The sequence below is a fragment of the Podarcis filfolensis genome (genome assembly GCF_964270895.1).
Source record: "Podarcis filfolensis genome assembly, chromosome: 17".
NCBI classification, from domain to species: Eukaryota; Metazoa; Chordata; class Lepidosauria; order Squamata; family Lacertidae; genus Podarcis; species Podarcis filfolensis.
Window position 1 is genome coordinate 30,848,023 of NC_139621.1, and position 16,996 is coordinate 30,865,018.

The 16,996-nt window shown below is 41.4% G+C and overlaps 2 protein-coding genes across 6 annotated transcripts in view; both read right to left on the reverse strand.

Annotated features, from left to right (window-relative positions):
- DNAH6 (dynein axonemal heavy chain 6) overlaps positions 1-4,502 on the reverse strand; it is a 119,567-nt gene extending 115,065 nt beyond the window's left edge. Inside the window, exons 1-3 of the mRNA XM_083592576.1 lie at positions 4,331-4,502; positions 1,540-1,815; positions 778-954 (exon numbers count right to left, since the gene is read on the reverse strand). Of these exons, the coding sequence (XP_083448702.1) occupies positions 778-954; positions 1,540-1,809 (447 nt within the window). The 5' untranslated portion in view covers positions 1,810-1,815; positions 4,331-4,502. The remainder of the gene's footprint in view (positions 1-777; positions 955-1,539; positions 1,816-4,330) is intronic.
- Positions 4,503-6,471: 1,969 nt separating this feature from the next.
- Positions 6,472-16,996, reverse strand: part of TRABD2A (TraB domain containing 2A) — a 73,151-nt gene continuing 62,626 nt past the window's right edge. For 4 of the 5 annotated variants that reach the window (XM_083593559.1, XM_083593560.1, XM_083593557.1 and 1 more), the window contains 3 exons: positions 14,924-15,014; positions 10,904-11,170; positions 6,472-7,690 (listed from right to left, as the gene is read on the reverse strand). In XM_083593559.1, coding sequence (XP_083449685.1) covers positions 7,501-7,690; positions 10,904-11,170; positions 14,924-15,014 — 548 coding nt within the window. In that variant the 3' untranslated portion in view covers positions 6,472-7,500. The remainder of the gene's footprint in view (positions 7,691-10,903; positions 11,171-14,923; positions 15,015-16,996) is intronic. The other variant, XM_083593561.1, reaches the window with a different exon arrangement.

Here is a 16,996-nt window from a genome sequence, read left to right on the forward strand (position 1 = left end):
TTGCAGCATTGAATCAGCTCCCACAGAGATCTATTTTAAAGTGGCCATCAAAATGCTGGCTTTTCTATGGGAAGGGTGATGAAACTCACTTTTTATGGCTATGGAAACCCATGTACAACATCACACAGTCGCCTACTGCATAAAATCATACAGTCATCATAGTATGAAACCTAAATGGGATTTTCCGAATACCCCTAATGATCACCATAGAGTGCAAATCTTTTACAACCGCGAGGTGGGAAATTAATTAAGGTATCACAATTACAACCTCTACACACTTCTGGTGGTAATAGCAGCTTCAGTTCTCTCGTTCCCTGTTTGATGAACGTGTAAAATCTACCTGTTGCAAAGTGATTCCTTGGAATACCTAAAAGGACAGTTGGATATTTGCTTCAGGGTTATTAAGCAACAATTGCTTCACTGTGTTAGTTAACCATGTCAGAGCAATTCCAAATTTAGATAATGTGGGCAAATGATGCCATGAATTGAATGATCCTTCCTTTTAGCAAGAGAAAGAAACTAAGAGGTTTGTTTTTACGGATCCTCATATTTAAGAAGACTTGAAAAAGCAATACAAGAAGCACCTTATAAAGCATATTTCACAGGTAATTTTTCATTAGCTCCAAGAAGATACAGATCAACATTTTATTACTTGTTCTATTGTTTCTTGAATTATGCAGTGCAAGCTGCCTTGAAAATATTTTATTGAAAGACAAGTTTAAGATGGGGTTTTTAAAAAAAAAAAAAATAATCACAATATGTAAAGGTGGGTGATACCTGTCTTTGCTTTAATAACTCTTGCTGAAGCTCAGCTAATGTTGGTTCTGGAGGAGGCCATTTTCTTTTCTCTGCTGAAGTTGTAGGTTGTAATACTCCAGCAGCTAACAATTTCTCCCTGTTCTTCTGGAATATATACTCAGGTTGCTTGTGTTGCTGATATATTTTTAATACAGGCTGCATTGAGGATTACGAAAGATAATAAAATAAAATAAAATTGAAATAAAATTATCCATGCAAATGACAAATTTTAAATAAACAACAATCACAAATTAGGCTGGCACAAATGTATCCATAGTAAAATAATTCAGAAAGAGGAGGAGGAGAGAACCTGTTGCCCATTCCGTTAATCATCATTAAGGTATCAGGAGGGATAGATCTGCTCCGGTACAGTGTTTAAATTTAGCACAAAAGTGAAATAAAAATCCAAAATTGATCAAATAATAAATGTCCAACAATAATCCAACACAAACTCTAGTCATCACAAAAAGCAGTTGGGAATATAGATCTGCAAACTTCTTTTCTTTCTTTCTTTTGCCACTGACATTTGTAAATATCAATGTCAGCTGTGGGTAATGGACTTATTATATTTGCACATATTGCATAAATGAAGGAAACAGGATTACACACATATTATTGTGCAAAGGGATGCAGTTGAATGTAGGTAGAGGCAAGGTTTCCAGGGAACTTCATGGGAGTTCAGGATAAAATAGAATATTAAAATAAAATAAAGCCTTATGAAGTCATTTCAAATCAACCTACCAGAGGCTCCAGTTTTATGGGCTGCTGTCGCTTTCTGGTTCTTTCTTGTGATTTTGTGTTATGTTCAAATTTCAGAGCTTCGGGATTTGCTTGCATCTGATTTGGAGCTGAACTAACCAGTCTTTTTTTAAATTCATTTCTTGCAATTGAATCTTTCCCACTTGAAGACGAGCGTTCTTCACTTAAACTGCCTTGCTCATTCCTGCTATCTGCATCTTCCGAAGGTTGTGGAGTAGGTTGTATGGAGGGCAATGACACCCTTTTAGGCATTATTCCCTGAAAATGACACACATCATGGTTGAAGTTTAATTTAACGACACTATCTCATGATTTTTAACCTTTGACAGAATATTCTGAATGATCCAATAGTAAGAAACAACAGCACAGGAAAATTAGCTGCCACAAAATTGTAATAGGAGAGACAAATCAACCTGATCATTATTAAACAGACTTGAGGAACAGCAAACTGTCAAGAGTGCTTTGTTTGCTTGAAGAATTGCCCCTGGGTAACCAAAATATTTGATCATTTTTATTCTATAAAAAGAAAATAAAAGTATGATTATAAAGGAAAGGGATGCTTGAATATCTGAAAGTAGTATTAGCCATTTTTATTTATAAATTGTGTGCATTTGTGTGTGTGTGTCAAATTCCACTAATTTCAGTGGAACTTCCTTCCAGAACAAACAACACAGAATTCAAATCCCTCTCTCCTACATCTCCTCCTTATTTAGTTTTATGCTGTTTTAATGCTGTATTTTAATTTTTGTTTAGATTTGTATTTTTCTGAAAATCTAATCCCTGGGGATTCTGAGCAGTTTATAAATACTTCTAATAAATACCTTACAAATATTTATACTGCTCTGCTTTCCTTCTTTTAGTATGTCATTTGTGCTATATTTTTTAATCATTCGAAGTACTTTTCATTTTTTTCTGCATAGATTTAGTTTAGGTACACATGGATTATTGTGTTGGTATTGCAGTGGTGGTACAATATAGGCAAGGAATCCAACACACGGGCATATGGTGGAAATAACAACAAATGAACTGGAACAGGGGATGCAAACCTGGCGCTCATTAAGGCCTTCATTGGCTCCTACAGGCAGAAGCCCCAGATGCTGAGCTTTAATATTTTTTAAAAAAAGTAAGTCTCCAGTCGTTTTAGGAATAAAGTTATGGAAAAAAATATGCAGGTACCTTTCTATGCAATTTATGTGAAAGAAGCACACTTGGCTGCTCCCACCTATCCGTACTAATATAGTTCCAATGCAAAAGAGAACATATTGAGAGGGCAGGATGGAGTGGGGGAGATTGAACCTGTTGAAATTCTCTCTTTTAGAATATTTTTCTTTGACAGATGAGCTGGGACACACAAACCCCAAAGGACGTTAGTAATATCTGCATCCCCACCCATTATAGTCTTGTTTGCTTGGGGAGGGGCTGTTGTTCTGTTGCCATTTTTAACAGAGGAAGTAGAAAGAAGGACAACCAGGACTAGAAAAGCTCCTTTAGCTTTAACAGTAGGTCAGAAGAAAATATTGCCCATGTGTGTGAAGTTGCTTATCCAGGCAAGAGAAGCTGGACCTGCACTGGAGCCTTAGTCCTGTTTTGCATGGCATCAACCCCATAACCAACGAAGGCACATGCAATTTCTCCCTGAGCAGTCGCCCTCCTCCAAAAAATAAAAGTCTTCCACTATCTGGCAATGGGCGTGGCTTAGAATTGGATTGTGTTGGAAGCTGCCCAGAGTGGCTGGGGTATAAATAAAATTCTTATTATTATCTGTGCTTTTTTCCAGAGGTACTCAAGAGCATGTGGTACTGACACCTTTTTTTCTTTCTAGAAGAAAAGCACTGGTTAAAAGTGGCATCTTTTTTCTTTCTAGAAGACAAGCACTGGTTCAAAGTGTGGCATCTTTTTTCTAGGAGAAAAGCACTGGTTCAAAGTGTGGCACCTTTTTTCTAGGAGAAAAGCACTGGTTCAAAGTGTGGCACCTTTTTTCTAGAAGAAAAGCACTGGTTAAAAGTGTGGCACTTTTTTCTTTCTAGAAGACAAGCACTGGTTAAAAGTGTGGCACCTTTTTTCTAGGAGAAAAGCACTGGTTAAAAGCATGGCACCTTTATTCCAGAAGAACAGCACTGGACAAAAGTGTGGCACCTTTTTTCTAGAAGAAAACACTGGTTAAAAGTGGCATCTTTTTTCTTTATAGAAGACAAGCACTGGTTCAAAGTGTGGCACTTTTTTTCTAGAAGAAAAGCACTGGTTAAAAGTGTGGCACTTTTTTTCTAGAAGAAAAGCACTGGTTAAAAGCATGGCACCTTTTTTCCAGAAGAACAGCACTGGACAAAAGTGTGGCACCTTTTTCTAGAAGAAAACACTGGTTAAAAGTGGCATCTTTTTTCTTTCTAGAAGACAAGCACTGGTTCAAAGTGTGGCACCTTTTTTTGAGGAGAAAAGCACTGGTGCTGATGACTACAGCTCTTATGGAAGGCAACGGACGGAGTGGTTGAAGTGTTGGGCTTGGGGACCTGGGAGACCAGGGTTCAGATCCCACTTGCCCATAAAGCTCACAGGGTGACCACAGGCCAGCCACTGCCCCTTCGCCTATCCTACCTCACAGGGTTGTTGTGAGGTGGAGTGGTGCGAGCTCCTTCAATGCACTAAACAACAACAGTAATAATAATAAATAATAATAAATAAATAATAATAATAATAATAATAATAATAATATATAAAAACGGGGGGGGGGATGAGAAGGCGGCCAGGGATGAATGGCGGAGCAGATACAAAATACCTTTTGCCCAAAAGGAGAGCTTTCAAAAAGTGGCGGTCCACTGCCGGGAAGTCAGAGCGCTCCCACTTCTTCGCATTCAAGAAAAGGAAGAAAAGCGGCCGAAACTTCTCCGCTCTCCAGAGAGTCTTTCCGTTGCCAGGCAACCTCCCGCCTAACTCAATTTCCCATGGTTCCTCGGGCGGGACGCGGAGGAAGCGGAGGGTCTCCATGGTTACTGGAAGCGGCGGCTCGCGCGCTTTCCCTCGCAGCAGTCAATCAAGGCGGCGAGGCCCGCCCTCGTTTTCTCGCCCGTCGAAACTTAAAAGGGCGGCAAGGGCGTCCGGCTCCCTTCAGCTGCCTCCCCTCAGCAAACGGAGCCGTTTCACTCCAACCATTTGCACATGATTCTCGTTATTATTCCGCCAAATTGCCTACCCCATTGTAAAACAACCGGCGCTGTAGAAACAGAAGTTCTTTAACACGCTGCAAGTGCTTCCAATATGCTTATCCGATGATGCTTATACAGTACAGTGGTACCTCAGGTTGCATACGCTTCAGGTTACAGACTCCGCTAACCCAGAAATATTACCTCGGGTTAAGTTTGCTTCAGGATGAGAACAGAAATCGCGCAGCAGCGGGAGGCCCCATTAGCTAAAGTGGTACCTCAGCTTAAGAACAGTTTCAGGTTAAGAACAGACCTCCGGAACGAATTACGTAAATTCTTAACCTGAGGTACCACTGTACTGTATAACAAACCTGTCGGATTAGACATTATTCCCATACTGCAAGGAGGGCAGCCGGCAGAAAATGCCTTTCTAAAGACCCCGCCGAAGTATTGCCACGACGCAGCAGCACCAGCTGCCTGTATTGCATTTTGCTATTTCCTTTTGTGCCTAGCCGGGGTTTAGAGGTCTTTCTGATCTAACCGAAAGCAACGTGCTGCTCTTTCCTCCCAAATCCTATCCCCACATCGCTTGGGCGACATCTAGTGTCAAAGCCTAAGGTTGAAAGTGCCTTCGTATTTATTTATTTTTATTTGGCAGAGCTTCGTAACGTGTTTATTGCAGATGCGACGTGCTGTTTGCACGAACTGTCAGGTGAAAATGCAAGCAGCCGCTTTCCAGAACGGAAATATAGCGTGAGAAGAGTCAGGCTGGCACGCTTCACCGACAAATGCATGAAAATTAACAATCAGCAATTTCGACAGACACACAAACAGCATATAAAATATAAACGCACGCTAAAATCCTTCTGAATGCCCAAGCTGCACAGAGACATGCCATGCTGTGCTAGTGCTTATACTCCGTTTCTTGAAAATGAATAAAATTTAAAATATAATTTAAAAAACGGAATAAACTGTTATGTGAAATAAAATAGAACACAAACAAAAACAAGGAAGTTCCCAAACCACAGAACTCAAAGATAGTATTTATATACTTACAATATCAAAACCTTCCTGACATTTTCTGCTAGCAATATTTTTTTCAAAACAAATCCGTATTTTTGGGGGGGGGGGTGTTCCATCTTTGTCCTCACTCTTATCAAGTAGGTTGATTTAATTTGAAAGTTCTGTAAACCAATTATTTCATAAGCCTCTTCATAAATAATTGCAACACAGGAAAAAAATCAATAATGAGAACTAATTATTCCAGAATGACTACAGATCTTGGTTCTATACGCACAAATGAGATTCATTAGAATTCCTCAGGTGCTGCAAAGGCAAATAGAACCAGTCCCAATGCAGCTTGCACTCAGCACCAGGTGTAAACAGCACCAAATGCAAGCCTCAAAATGAAAAAGTGCCATTTGCAAGTCCCACAGTCAAGGAGCAGTCAGGAGCACACTTTGTTCTTTGCACTGGGGTGCTCTTTAATTTCAGCACCCAGTTTTCTGTTCGGTTCATATCCATGCTTAAGATGCCAGGTGTTTTTCTCTGACAGGGACTCAAGGCAGCTTGCAGATAAAACAGGCAAACTCCACTCCCTCCATCTACCAAAAGAGGCCTTTCTTGCACACTGGACAAAAGTGGTTCCCCCTCCCTGCTCCATTCAAAACAGTCTGGTTCCAGCAGCAAGCAGCGAGGTGACTGTGTGCATTTCTGATTCCACCCACCCACCCAAGTTCTTATCACTTTGAGAAATAAATATATACTGGAGACGAAACAAGGTGTAATTATTTATTATCGCTGTTGTATTAGGATTTCTAAGGCTTTGCCAGTACCCGGTTCATCCACTTGGCTCCTGAACCTGCCTCTGTCCATAGCTGCTTCAAGGCAAAATTAAGGTTAGGCAGATCACGGAGGTAGAAAGCATAATAGGCAAGATGACCAGAAGAGGAACAAGACAAAAGAGGCGCAGCTTCCGCATCCCATGTAAAATCTTTTAAGGGATAGTCACCAGCTCCAGGCTAGGATCTAGCAACCCTTTGGAAAGGGCAGGAAAAATAAAACACTTGCTTATTTCAGAAATGGTTCAAATTACGCGGGAGAGAGGAGCAAGCTTTTGAGCTGGCATACACACCAATATTTAAGAGGCAAAGCTTTTCCTGACATGAAAAAGGTAACTCCTGTGAAAAGCATCACCTCCTAAAGACTGTGCGTGTGTGTTCAGCTATCGTTAAAAACACAGGAATGGGTCCAGTAAAAAGTGACAAGTACCAAGAGTACAGAGGTTGGGGGCAGAAAAGGCAGTGATAACACTGAAACAGATGGTTGTGTGGATCTGCAAAGAGCAGAAAACACTTCATTCCAAACAGTACAATTTTGGCCAAATTAATACCTTCAAGTCCAAGTTCCTATTGCTTTGAGAAGCTCAAAGCTCGTTATAGCATCCACAAGAGACCACATAGAAACAACAAACAAACCCCCAAATTGTTTTCAAGTCAGTTTCATACAGCTAAATAACAGCTATGTTACATATACATCCCCAAAATCATCATGGGATAACATGAAAGAATTCTTCTGCAAGAGAAGGATAAATAATGGCTTTCATCAAAAACATCTTCTCCTGTATTGGGCACGGTCAAACCAGTTAATCATGTTAATGGTCCAGATTCAGGAAAAGGATGAGGCAAAAAATAAAAATAAAAAATCCATATAGATGATCTGCCCTTCAGAAAAGTTGTTCTTTTCTCGTTTCACCCCAGATCCTTTGAAAAAAAAAGATAAAAATATGCAGTTCTACATGGAAGGTTCACGCCAACATCAGTATAATCACTGAGGGCAACACGAAAGTCAATATCATGGTGGAGAAGAACAGAAATAGCCCACTGGAGCAGTTGGTGTCTGTCTGGATGTGACTGGATCGTCCGTGGCCCCGTGGTTGCGGCTCGACGGTAATGTACCCATTAATTATACGAATCCGAGGAGGTGGATCAGTGGTACTACAAGGAAGAAAGAGAAAGAACAACGATGTCATTCACACACAATCAGCAGCAAAATAAACACATGCCAAAAGGTGCATTTGCACCATAAGATAGAATTACATGGTACGCATTACAAGAAATACAGTATAGGGATTCTGTCAAATATGGCAGCTTAAAATTGAGTTCTCCCTGCTCCCTTTTGTAATATATAGTAAAGTATACCCCATCTCCTGATGTCACCACCTGTGCATTTAACTGTCCTCGCTAGTCCCAGTCAACAACGCAGAGTGGGTGCAGGAAAATGCACAAACCTTACGGGGTAGGACCCAAGGTTTCACTATACATTACACAGCAGGGAAAACTTCACATGCACTGTTGCTTATAATAGCAAGCCCAGGTTTCTCATAACTGTAGCTCCATCCCAATATCTAGTATTTCCATACCACTTCACATGCATTATCTAAGGGCCCCTTACAACTAGGCTTGTGACCTGCTCCTTATTTCCAGGACCAATTCCTTATTTAGGATTAAAATGCAGTGCCATCTTCCTCTTGGGTTACTGCAATGCGCTCCACTCCAAACCTATACCTCTTCTTCCAATATATTGAGCACTTTCCCAACAGCACGCTAATGGGATTTTGGAGAATCCGTTTTTTAAAAAATGCTTCCTGAAATGGTGCTACTCCTAAAGTGCTGCCAGATCTTATGCTGATACTGTGTACCTTACCATACCCAATTATTTTTCTTTTGGTCCTTTCTGAGCCACAGCTGTTTCCTCAAGTACCACATCGTTGGCCAGAGCTAATCTACATCGACCAGCACAACCTTAATGTTTGAAGTTCTCTGTCTCACCAATCTGAAAACCCTTTCCCTATCTATCTATCTATCTATCTATCTATCTATCTATCTATCTATCTATTTATTTGTGCACACTTTGAGCCTTCCCCTTGGTGAGAAAATAGATACAATAAAGATAGCATATATGGATGAAGGATAGCAAGGAAAGCCAAATCTGAAGAGGCCAGCAAAATTAAAACCAGATGTCCACAAAGCTCAGGTGAGCAGACGGAAAGAGCCATGGGAGCAGCCACTCATACAAAGAAGTGTGAGCATCTCCTTCTACAGCATGGGAAGGCAAACTAAGGCCTAGGGGCTGGATCTCACGCAATCGCCTTCTCAGTCCAGCCCACGGACGGTCTGGGAATCAGTGTGTTTTTACATGAGTAGAATGTGCCCTTTTATTTAAAATGCATCTCTCGGTTATTTGTGGGGCCTGCCTGGTGTTTTTACATGAGTAGAATGTGTCCTTTTATTTAAAATGCATCTCCTCTGGGTTATTTGTGGGGCATAGGAATTCGTTCATTTTTTTTTCTTCAAAATATAGTCCGGCCCCCCACAAGGTCTGAGGGACAGTGGACTGGCCCCCTGCTGAAAAAGTTTGCTGACCTCTGTTCTAGAGGCTGAAGCATAAAGCTGACATCAGCTTGAATTACCTCCTGCCTACCCCGTCGTAAAACTCTTGAGATACAAATTGTCATCAAATTCCAGGCAAAAACTGAAGTGAGCCCATGTGCCAAACCAATAAAATAAAAGCATATTAATTTCAATTATGCCAGACTGCTCGTGCCATCCGGCTGCCATGCTCTGTTTCAGCTTTCAATTGGCCAAGTGCATTAAGCCAAAAAAGAAGAAGAAGAGTGGAGTGGGGGGGGGGGAAGGCTTTGGGAATTTGAAAGCAATTAGTACCCCTTTAAAACACTTACCCCTCTGTATCTAAAAGCCCCCACAGGACATTCACACACCAGTGGAAAGGAGCCAGCTGGCAATTTAACAGTAGAGCAGTAGTGACAGCAAAGGAAAAAACCATATAAGAGCCCAGGCCAAAAGCAACGCAGTGAGACCAACTTCATAACTGCATGAAATTGGCAGCTCTGCCCTTCTTTGTTCATTGCTCCCGGTTATTAAAGGCCCAGCCCCAAACACAAAAGAGTGACGGTTTATAATATAAGCTGTCAAGGATCTCTTCCTATATTTTCAGAAATTTGTGTAGAGGGTTGACTTGTGCTAGGATGTTAAACAGGGGTTGTGGGAGGGGGGCAGTTGCCTTGTTCCTTATATTTCTACAGTGACAGACAGCTACTGCTGCTAATAATAGTAATCATTATAACCACAACAATAGAGAGCTTCTGATTATATTCTTATTTACCCCCTGTGAAAGATAACCAGACACTCGTTTTCCTGGATTTATTTCTGTTAACATCTACCTGTCACAGGATATCTGTATTTACTGCCCCAAGCTTTTATGATCTTCGGCTTATTATCATATTTTCAATTTCAGTATTAAAGAGCTCCCTTTTGTTGTTTCTTGTAGATGTGGAAGTGTCCCTTATTTTCCCTTCTGCCTCAATAACGTAACTTGCCCGTTTAGGAACTGTGAGGTAGTGGCACATTTAAGTAGTTCAGGCCTACAACTAGATTTGAACCAGGGACTTATTGCCTCACAGGTCACACACACTGCGTTACACCAGCTATACACAATCATGAAGACGAAGCAGTGCAGAAGACGTAGCCAATTTGATGCCCTCCCGTTGCTGGATGCCAATTTCTGTCAGCCCCAGCCAGCATCGCCAACACTCAGGAAATATGGGAGATGTAGTCCAACAAGACCTCCAGGGCACCAGGTTGGCTACCCCTACAGATTATGACTTAGGTCATAATCTGGTGCGCCAACTCATTGTGGCAGAGGGGTCTTCGGCGCCTCAATATTTGCTGGCAGGGGGCTGGGACCCATCAATGTTGAGGGGGCAGGGGAGGCCAAGTGCAAAATCATATGTGCAACATGCTCGGTCTCCTCCCAACCACCTGCGTCACGTTTGTGTGACATCATACATGCGCCATCATATCGTAGGGAAGAGATCGAAAGGGGAGCCCAGAGCGGGGCGGCTTCCTCTCTCACACTCAGCGTTTGAACCATGCCACGCTGGGCTCCCCACTCGGTCTCCTCCCGACAATGCGCATGCGTTGCACGTCACACGTATGACATCATACATGTGATGCACGACAGTCCCCAAATCTGGAGCACAAAACAGCGCCTCTGGTCATAATAAAAAGCCTCACCTGGTTAATTCTGCTGCTGTGCAGCAGTTGAAACCACTGCCAGTGGGCGGAAGCTGGCATCCCTAGTCTCAATTGCTCAAAGAGCATCATGCTCCACCTCAACCTGCTCATTACCTTTCCTCGATGCGTACCCAGAGGTCATTGAACTGGCGCAAGCGCTGCTTCTTCTGCTGCTTCTTTTTCTTCTTTTTGTATTTCCTGTCCACTTTGTCCAGCAGGTCAATGCTTTCTGGCAGAAGCAAATGAGGCAGCAGCTCCTCCTCTTCCTCCTCCTCTTTCTGCGGATGTTGCTGGGGAGAGTGGAGCTCCTGGGAGATGATGTAGGAGGCGTATTCCGGGGAAGATGAAGAGAGGGCAGACAGCACCTTCTGATGCTTCCCACTAGAGAGAAAAATAAAATGTTGTTGAAAGGAATTTGAGGGAGAAGAAAAAGGACTGGAGCAATTTATTTATTATTTGAAAGAAAACTGTACTCATTTAAAAACGTTTGTAGCATTAACGTGAAATGTTTTGTAATGTGAAATCATGATGTTGATTTATAAAGAAGAATGTGATTTCTTAAGGTGATTATAGGAATGCGAAATATATGTTATAGGCTATAGGGATGTCAGAAAGAGAGGTAGAAGGAAGTCAAAGCTCACTTCGAGCAAATAAGATGTTGTGAATATGTGTATTGAATTAAAATGAAATATGGAAAGATTCAATAATAATTATGTTAAAACAAAACAAAAAAAAAAAGGAATTTGAGGGAGGATGGTTGGGTACATGAAGAGAGAGATAAAAACCTGAACGGTTAGGAGTATTTTTCAGTCTAGTGTATATCGTTGCAAACATCTTGCCTCACTGAAAATTCCAACAAGACTTCAACAATAGGACAAACTACCTGCTCTTTAAAAAAGAAGCTCAATCTTAATAGCTTGGTAATAGTTATAACTCTGTATAAAAAGGAAAGCTTGACACTTAACAATAAAGCAGGCTGCATAACAAATAAATGTGGTTGTTCCATCCCCACCCACCCCATATAGTCAGGAAAACACTTAAATTCAACCGAAGTGATTGGATTATGCAGCTGGTAAGGATTTCTCAGGACCAGACTACAACTTTCCACTCAAGAATGCAATGCCCCCTAAGCATTGAGTTCCATATTTGTTGCTCAAGTCTTCCCTACCACACAGGATTCTTCCAAATTAGTATCCATTGAGATAATAAAAGTGCTCTGGAGAACAACATTTCAAACTGCACTTCATGCAATGAAAAATCAGACCTTTGTCATGCCTTTCTCCAACCTATGAAGTTATTCTAATATATCTCAAATGGTGTGCTGAGAGAAGAGTTAGTGTGCTGGAGGAAGTAAGTGTAAACCTAGTGGAGCCTCTTGTGATCCTGGAGAACTATTCACAAAGGAGGTTGCTGAAATCTGGGATCCCCTCCAAACAGGTGAAAAAGTTTTGCAATTGTAACAACGTCGGGGTTTGGGATGTTAACTACCAACCATGGTTTGATGTATTAATTACTCAGTATGGGGGGGGAGCTGCAAAATGTGGAATTTGTGCTGCAAAACCATTGCAAAACTTTGGCACCTGTTTGGAGGCGGTCCCTGATTTCGGGGTTCATAGTTAATGAGGCTGTGACAGAATGATCCAGAGTCACAACAGAATTGGCTACCTTCTAAAAGTAAACCCTTCGGGCTCCAATAGTGAAATGTCTCTCCAGTTTTAATACAGAAGAAAATCCAACTCATATATAAAAAATGCTGCTCCAATGTTACAAGGAGATTCCGACTAAACATCAGGAAGAACTTTCAGGCAATAAGAGCTGTTGAGCAGTGGAACAGACTCCCACAAGAGGTGGTAGACTCTCCTTCCTTGAAGGTTTTTAAGGAGAGGTTGGGTGGCCATCTGTCATGGATGCTTTAGCTGAGATTCCTGCATTGCAGGGCGTTGAACTAAATGACCTTTGGGTCGCTTCCAACACTAATATTCTATGATTCTATCATATCAAAATCTAGACTGTACAGAAAGTAATCTGAGATTGTCAAAGGGTAGCTAATCAGAAATAGGGAGGGGGCATCACACCCAATCCTTTTAAAATGCATACTGGGACAATGCACAGTGGAAGGAAATACTGACAAAATATAGGGTGGTTCTTTGTCTCGCAAGGCTAAGATGCATTTACAGAAGAGAGGGGGATGTAAAACAAGAATCCTTTAATTCTCAGTCAAATGTACTCACTGAACCTGAACTCAGGAACAGGAATGTAAAATAAGTTTCAGACAGACCGATCAAAGACTGAAAAACTTGGGACGGAATGCAAAAGCCTCCTAGGAGGTCACAGATGGACTTAGGAAAGACCCTGAATTTGTTTTCCCAAAAAAGAAAATGAAGCAGGGAATAGCCCTAGGCTTGGATAAGTAGGAGTGGTGTTAGCTTACAATTCACTGACCACTTAGCTTGTGGTCTTCACCACTGGATCTGATGAGTCAATGATCTGTGACTCACCCCTGAAGAATGTTTGGGGTCCTAGGCAGATAAGGAGGCAGAGGAGAAAGGCCAGGGCCACTTCAGCCATTAGAGTTTGCAGAAAGAGGTAGCAGAAGTTAAAAGGAATATTCACTTTTGTTCTGTGGAAACGTCAGTGAACATGTAATCACTCCTCTAAGCTAGTAAAAGCTCCTGTTCACTTTGGGATGGTGCAAATATAATGAAGCGGCTCTTATCTACAATTAAACTTTGAAAGAGAAATCAGTAACGTCAAGTGTTTTTATTTAGTTAGTTCAAAGTTTTAATTGAAAAAAGTTAAGGGCACACCGGTTATTTTTAAAGGTAACTGCCCTAGTGACTTACAATGGGGAAAAAATATTAAAAGGCAACCTCTTTTTCTCACACTGAGTAGTAGTTCTCACTGACTGAATTTTAAGTTACCTACATTTCCTCCAATATTTCATTCATTCATTCTATATTCAACCCTTCCACCCAAATATCTCAACAAGGCATCTACTTTCTGAGTCTGATCATACATTATTTAAAAAAAAACAACGATTAAATTTGTTGGAGGGTGGTGATTACTCAATTAAGCATTTAATCTGACAGATAGCCCTACTATACAGAATCTCAAGATCTGGAAGATACAGACCTATAAAAATCCATATATTAGAGGCACCCTCCAATACATAATGTAAGAGCAGCACTTCAAATCTTGTGATTCATTATGCAAGGCGGGGCTTACTTGCAACCCTCCCTTATTTTATTTAAATTGGCACCCCTGTACCTTTGTGTCTTGTGACTAACTCACACATCTGTGATACCGACTTGATGAATGGAACACCAAGTCATGACTTCAGTGTGAGAATGAATCATCACAGATACATCAACTCAGAAAAATATTCCTATCACTTCAGACAGCATATTTTCAAGTGAACAGGTGGCACAATCTGCTACCAGTAACTAAGTATATGTCAATCAAGTGATTTCAACAGCCCTTTAAGGAAAATGGAAGAAACCAGAGTGCCACAGATGCGTAAATTTGCGTAATTTATTCCGGATATACAATAATGGCATCTGATTATATATTTTAATCAAATAATTGATTTAAAGGTAAAGGTAAAGGGACCCCTGACCATTAGGTCCAGGCGTGACCGACTCTGGGGCTGCAGCGCTCATCTTGCTTTATTGGCCAAGGGAGCCGGCATACAGCTTCCAGGTCATGTGGCCAACATGACTAAGCCGCTTCTGGCGAATCAGAGCAGTGCACGGAAACGGCGTTTACCTTCCCGCCAGAGCGGTACCTATTTATCTACTTGCACTTTGACGTGCTTTCGAACTGCTGGGTTGGCAGGAGCTGGGACCGAGCAATGGGAGCTCACCCTGTCGTGGGGATTCAAACTGCCGACCTTCCGATCGGCAAGTCCTAGGCTCTGTGGTTTAATCCACAGCGCCACCCGTGTCCCTATGATTGATTTAGTATCTAAATTTATATTCTGTCTTTGTTTCATCATAGTGCTCAAGGCAGTGTCCTTAACCCAAGCACTGACCAGATTCCAACCTGCTTATCTTCATTAATATGGTTGCATCATGTGCCCTGCAACCAGGATATAATTAATCCCACAAAGATAAAGACTGAAGACATGTTTGTTACCTGTTGGTGGCATCTCCAGCAGGGGTATGGTCAACTTCATATCCTTTTCTCCTCAAAACATCGATCACTGTATTGTTGCCCATGAAATGACCTATAGCCAAGGAAGAAGAGTATTAAACTCTGCTGCCAAATAACAAAATTGCATACAGTTCAGATTAGTACCAATGAAGAATCTAGATAAACACCTGTCTTATTGACCTTAGGAGTACACAATGCAGTAGATCAAACCAAACTGCACAGGAGAATGGAATCACAAGTTTTCCAAGTTACAGATAAATTATTGAGGTTGCAAAATTGCATTAGTCATCTATCTTAAAAGAGAATAAAAAGAAAGCATCTTTGGCATACTTCTTGATTATATTTGTTGGGGGGGGGGGGAAAGAACCGCTATACAAATAGTTTAATGTAAAGAGGCCCACAAATTCATCAGTATGGAGTTACCTCTTTGTCTTTAAATTGCCACAGGATTATTTGATAGCATAGTTAAGTCTGTTATCGTATGCACACTTACACGGAATAAAATCTCATGCAGTGCAGCGGGACTTGCTTCTGAGTAAGGATACACAGGACCATGCTGCATTAAACACCTTTTAAGCTAAATAGCATTGTCCCTTTGAGAAGGAAGTCATTAAAAAGAGGGGGTCATTCCCCCCAATAAGAAGGAGTAACTGATCGGGCCTCAAGATCAAAGAGAAACATTCTCAACAATTGTGGGAAAATGTAGGACTAAAAGTACAAAGTGGAAAATGAAGCAGGCACAAAAAAACGCACGTGTGCAAAGGATTCCCGCCCCCCTCCCTGACCCAGGGGTTCTTAAAATGCATATAATGAGATTTTTCATTATTTCTCCACTCAACAATGTGCCAGTACTTGACAAACTATACACCCGAAGGATTATACCCTCTTGCAGTAACCCATCTTTCTCCGCCCCCAGAATAAGACAATAAAATTAAACTGGGGCAAGGACCTTCTCTTTGTATGGCTGGAGTGTTCACCTCCTTTTTTCCCCAAGTCTAGCAAATAAGAGATGCATTAATACTTTGCTTCTGTTCCCAAAGCACAGGCAACAGCCCCAGTCCTCCAGCAGTCACAGAACAATTTCTATGTTGAATTTTAAAAATTAAGAAATCCATCCTCACACTATTTTTTGAATTATTTAAAGAAAAAGAAGAAGCCACAAACAACTATGAGTGAGGGGGGATTCACCCTCCCAAAGTGTAAGATCAAACAGTCCTTCTTGATGGGGGGCTCTGCACACAGAGGCATGATAGGGAGCGTAGGCCTCTTTCACCTGTTTTCTATTTTGGCCTAACACACTTGAATGCCCCCAAAGAGAAAAGCCCTGAGCTCTTGTCCCATCAGAAAGCCCCCCTCCTCCTCTTTTTGTACTCAGCTCTCCATTATCCCCATGTAGGTGAAGTGATGGATTTGAGAGGTCAATTTACTCTGGCAGCGGGTAGGCAGCCATGAATCTCTATTCTTCTGTTCAAACTCAAAAAAAAAAAGGGGGGGGGGAGAAGCTTCCTGCGTGTATGAGCTCTGCCAGACACTGTACCAAAAAAGTAAGACACAAACTTCTAATCCAGACAGAAATGGAGTGAGATTGGTCATCTCTGTTCAAATAAACACTATGGTTTCATGGTTCTCTTTTACACACACACACACACACACACACACACACACACACACAGAGGGGGGGTCTGATTTGCGCTTTTAAGACTTGACAATGGATCGATTTCCAAAGTCCAAAGGTGGGGGGGGGGAGTTTGCTGACAAAATTTCTTCTTCACGCTAAAAAGTTGGTGTTTTAAAAGAAGCCAGCATATCGGTGTATTTGGGGCTGTTTCACAGCTTATATTTTAAAAATCATGGTTCTCCAAACATTTGCTACCCAGAGCTGTTTCTCTTCAGGATTTAAACTGGAAGCATATGACTTCTGCACCCTAGAATAGTTTTATATGTAGATATCCTTAACTAGACCCAAAAACAACCGGAGAGGCATCTTCACTTCAACTGTGGGATAACTCACTTTAGTACAGTATTTGTTTTCCATGGTAATGCCTTCTGCTTTTC